At 43.2% G+C, this 4,963-nt stretch overlaps 1 protein-coding gene across 1 annotated transcript in view; it reads left to right on the forward strand.

Annotated features, from left to right (window-relative positions):
• Positions 1 to 4,493, forward strand: part of GNS (glucosamine (N-acetyl)-6-sulfatase) — a 50,278-nt gene extending 45,785 nt beyond the window's left edge. The window contains exon 14 of the mRNA XM_010841583.1: positions 1,847 to 4,493. Coding sequence (XP_010839885.1) covers positions 1,847 to 1,925 — 79 coding nt within the window. The 3' untranslated portion in view covers positions 1,926 to 4,493. The remainder of the gene's footprint in view (positions 1 to 1,846) is intronic.
• The last annotated feature ends 470 nt before the right edge of the window (positions 4,494 to 4,963 follow it).

The following is a 4,963-nucleotide window of genomic DNA, read 5'->3' on the forward strand; positions in this document are numbered from 1 at the left end:
CTTGGAGCCTGTAGGCTGTTGGGTGAGGCCGGGCCTTGTAAGAAGGTAGCCTCCAGGAGGGCTCGTGTCAACTAGTACTGCTCAGAACTACCACCACCAGTGCCACTGTCCCCACAGGGAGCCACAGCTGCCCACCTGCGTCCCCAGGAGACCCTCCAACATCAGCAGATAGATCTGGCTCAGACGTTATGAAAACAGTGCTTTTCCACTGGGTCCTGGTGCATACTGTCTGCACCCTCCAAGGGTGGAGTTTCTCTTCCTCCCCAAGTCTAAACTCACAGGCCTTCAAAGCCAAATGCTTTCGGAGCTCCTCCTCCCAATGCAAGACCACCTGGCTGGGGAGCCTGATGTAGTGCTCGTAACTTTCACCCTGGTGGGAGAACCTCTGTGATAAAATATTTTACCAGTTTGTGGGTCACCCACCCATGGGTGTGGGGTTTGATTTTGTCACAGTTGCACCCCTCCTGCTGTCTTGTTGTGGCTTTTTCTCTTTTTTTGTATTGGGGGGTAGCTAATTGACAATGTCGTGAGAGTTTAGGCGAACAGCAGAGGGACTTGCCCATATAGATACATGATCCTGTCTCTCTCACCCCCCCTCCCATCCACACTGCCTTGTGGTGGCTTCTTCTTTGTCTCTGGATGTAGGATATCTTTTTGGTAAGTTTGGGGATGGTGGGGGGAGGGGGTTGCCAGTGTTTGTTTAGCAGGTAGTTGTGGTTTTGTCTTCATGAGAAGATGTAAGTTCATATCCTTCTACCCAGCCATCTTGTCTCCATCCTCAAAACAGCTGTTGATCCTTGGACACATTATCTTGCTTGAACAAGCCTCAGCTTGTATGAGAGGCTTGTCTTGGGCGTTCACAAGATGAGTAGATCTCCACACCTGCCTGGCAGAACCTTAAGGTTTATATAGAAGCTTTAATGGGGTTCAGCCACTTACATAATCCAGATGGTCTCAACAACACCTTACTCTCTTATGCCTTCTTCCATGAAATTGCTTTGTTTTTTTTAACCATTACTAAGTGTCTTGTTTACATTCTGGAGGGTTAGGGCTAAGATTCTCAATGCTGGCTTTGCTGATGTTGGCTTAAGCTAAAGTCCACGTGGCTTTTAAATTCCTTTGTTATTTAGTTGCTAAGTTGTGTCCAACTTTTCTGTGACCCCATGGACTACAGGCTGCCAGGCTCCTCTGTCCATGGGATTTCGCAGGCAAGAAGACTAGAGTGGGTTGCCACTTCCTTCTCCAGGAGATCTTCCTGACCCAGGGATCAAACCCACATCTTCTGCATCAGCAGGCAGAATTGATTTTATGTGCTAGATACTTCACATAAGTTGCCTTCCTGTTTTATTGGTGGCCAGAGATGTCAGTGACTTACCTATGTTCATAATAAGCCAGACTCAAGCTCCTGTCTGAAGTGCATACCTTACCTCTTACACACCACGGTCTGTGTGTCAAAACGTAAAAGAAGACGGGGCTGTGAAAATGCGGCAGGAGCTTTCAGCAAGGGCTACACTCTTGCACCAGGCTGCTTTATAGTTTAGGGATCCCTCCCTCCCCCGAAAAGCTTTAACCTTTCCTCCTAACACCTTTCAAGATTTGCCTTACCTCTGTTTTTCTTTTCTGCACTTTTACTATATTATTTTGTGCTCACTGACTTATGATGGAATTGCTCTTAATTACTAAGTACTCCTGCTCTGTACTACTTTCCCACTAGATCCTCTTCTGGTGATTTAGTTGCTTCTTTTGTATCCCTTCCTGCCAGTCTTTCCAGTTAATATTCTGAATGAAGTACTCAATGGCTCACAACAGTTAATGCCGCATTGTCTTACGCTTTTTCTGTCCCCAGGTATAGGTTTGACCCTCGGCTTATGTTCAGCAATCATGGCAGCGTCAGGACACGAAGATTTTCAAAACACCTTCTGTAGCACCTGTGCGGTTGGATCTCTGCTCACCTCTTTCTGATGAAGTGATTGGAGTAGGTGTCTGTAGCTAGTCTTCAAGACCACGCCTGGAAGGGTTTCTGGACTGGCTTTAAGTCCTGTTTGAAAAAGCAACCCAATCAGCTGACTTCCTTGTGCAATGTGTTAAACTGTGAACTCTGCCTGTGTGTCAGGAGTGGCTGTCCCTGGTCCCTTTATTTAGCTGATGACAATACTCCTGAGATCTTTGTTCTCACCAAACCCTTTTTGTCCTGGGGCCACAGTTTTTAATTAGTCCCCATGTGATCTGGACTTATAAATCCATTCAGATAAATGGCACTGCTTTGCTGGGGGTGGGAAATGTTTTTGGTATCCAGCTTGACCTAAAATCAGAGGACCTGCATAGCATTCCAGATTGAGCACTTCACTATCAAAAATACCAATATCACATGGCTTGAAGAACCACCATCAGAGCTGAACCACCTGATTAAAAACAAAAACCATTGGTTTTAGATTAGTAAAAATACACTTTTTATAATACTCATCACAACGTGATAAGGTCACAAATTCAAAACTTATCAACCAAGCTCTATTCATTTTTGGGAATTCTGGGCTTGTGCTTCATTGAAATAGAACAGTAGCAAGCTTTTGGTACAGGCTAATTCTAAGTAGTTCCTGAAGGTGATAGACATCTACTTGCCAGTGACTGCTCACATAGGGAGCCCGTTAACACCAGGGCTGTTGAGGGAATGTCTCCCCTCTAAGATCTGAAAAAGTGGGTTAAGTATTTCAGCAGAGAAGGACTTCCAAGGGTTGGTGAAGGTTGTGTTTTCGGAGGGCCTTCTGTAGGTAGGGCTCTCCGGTTGATGAAAGGCCATAAATTAGGTGTACTAAGTGCCTGCCCAGCAGGGAGCCTGGGTTCCAGGCCCACAAGTGAAGTTGTGACACTCCCTCTGCATTTTGCTGACATTCTGTTCATTTGTTATAAGATGTAAGAATTTTAGAGTTGATGTGAAGTACCAACTACTTAGCTTCTTCCCTCTCAGCTAACTTCTTCCTGAGTTTTTGGAGTCTGGTGCAGTTTGGGCCTTGTTTACTGTTTCTCTGTCAAAATTAGATTTTTTTTTGATGCTTCCTCACTGTTTAGAACACCTATATTTCTGTCTCTTGGCTCAAAGACTAATCCCCATTCTTATGTTGTCTTCACAAGAAGGCTAGTTGATGGTGGGGCAGCAGGTAAGAAGAGGATCTATGGTTTATAACCTGTCCCACTCAGGCAGTCTGATTTTAGCCTTATGTAAGGTCCTAGGTTGAGCTTTAAGCACTTTGTAACACATGGCCATAATAAGTGACTTTCTATCACAATCCCAGATTGCCATGTTGGGTTAATAGCCATTAGGTTTATTCCTTTACCTCACACAGTCCCAGTAATTGTGGTATTTAGAGGTGAAATGGGCAAGAGAAATGAATACTTCTGTTTGAACTGTTTTAGGAAAAGAAATTCTAACAGTTTTGTAACTAAAAGCAAACTACAGTGTTGAGTATGGGTATCAGCTTTATTCTATGATTCTTAACATTAATCAGTCAGTTTCCACATTAATGAAAGTTGACCAGTTATTCCCAAATAAAAACAAACCAACTCTTACCAGGTCTTGTACTGTGATGTGACATTATTCAGTTTTATGATGCTGCTTCCTAAAAGCAGATGAGGTCATGAGAGTAACGCAGATCAACTACCTGCTCTTACATGCAGATTTTGGGTTGGGTTGGTAGGGGGATGGACTGAAGCCCTCTTTGTACCTCTCATTTTTAAATGGTCTCTAATTTTTTTCTCTTGGACTGGCTTCATTCTCTGGGTCTATGCTAAAATCATCTTTCATAAAGAAGCCTCGGTTTATAGACTAACAGACCATAAAATGCACTGAAATTCCTCAGAATATGCATAAGGGCCTCACTGCAGGAGGATTGCCTTTTTTCTCTCAATTGTACTGACTGGAGGTTTATTTTCCCTTTTAAGAAGACCGGGTGCCCTTCAGAATAGAGAACTGTAACTATTAGGAATGAACAGAGATCTTGGGGATGAGTAAAGATTTTGCCTTATTAGACTTCCTACTACAAAGCTCTCCTTCAAATACAATAACATTCCCTGCAACTAAAAAGTAGGGAATGCCTTTTGAGCATCTTTGAATTCGACCAGCGGTGCTGTTTCTAGATGTTTTAATTAACAACATTAGGGTAGTCTGGCAACTGTTCTTAAATTTACTTCTAAGGGTCTAAGGACTAGTATTTTAACAGAAGAAGATAAATTGTCCCAGGATCCTTATTAAGAGACAGCAAAGGGGTATTTAAACTGATCCACCAGTGGAACTAGGTGGGAATATTTAGGTCTCTCGCTTCACCACCACTTAGGTCCCACTGACTCTGTGAATTCCTGTGTTTGCCTCATCTGTTCCTGGAAGTCCTGCCCTGGCTCTGTGTCATCTCAGTCATTTGACTTAGAAAGTGCCCTTCAAAGGACCCTGTTCACTGCTGCACTTTTCAATGAATTAAAATTTATTTCTGTTGTAGTGGAAATGTGTCCTTTGTTTTAGTCCACAAGTAGTAATTTTGACTCTGTTATTATATACTGTTTAATGTTTTAACGGCTCACCTAGTACTGGAGACGGGCTGTTTCCATGGGGTACTATAGTCCCTACCTGGAAAGCTCATGTATGTGTCCCTGATGAGTAGCATGCAGAAAATCTTCCTGATGATTCTTTATGCATTTACAGTTTGGAGGGGGGAAAAAAAAACTTACCTTGGCCAGCTTTAAACTGGCCACTTCCAAAGGTGCTTTGCCTTGATATCTAGTCACGTGATCCATTGCCCTAAATGAGAAATGAAGTCCTACTGGGGTTGGCATGCTTTTTTTCTTAAAGGGATAGTATTTTAGGTTTGCAGGCCATGTCTGTATTGCAGATACTTAATTCTGCTGTTTCAGTACAAAAGTAGCCATAGACAACCCACAACTGAATATGCATGGCTATGTTCCATCATCAAAAAGG

Source organism: Bison bison, unplaced genomic scaffold (genome assembly GCF_000754665.1).
Source record: "Bison bison bison isolate TAMUID 2011002044 unplaced genomic scaffold, Bison_UMD1.0 scf7180017864163, whole genome shotgun sequence".
Taxonomy (NCBI): domain Eukaryota; kingdom Metazoa; phylum Chordata; class Mammalia; order Artiodactyla; family Bovidae; genus Bison; species Bison bison.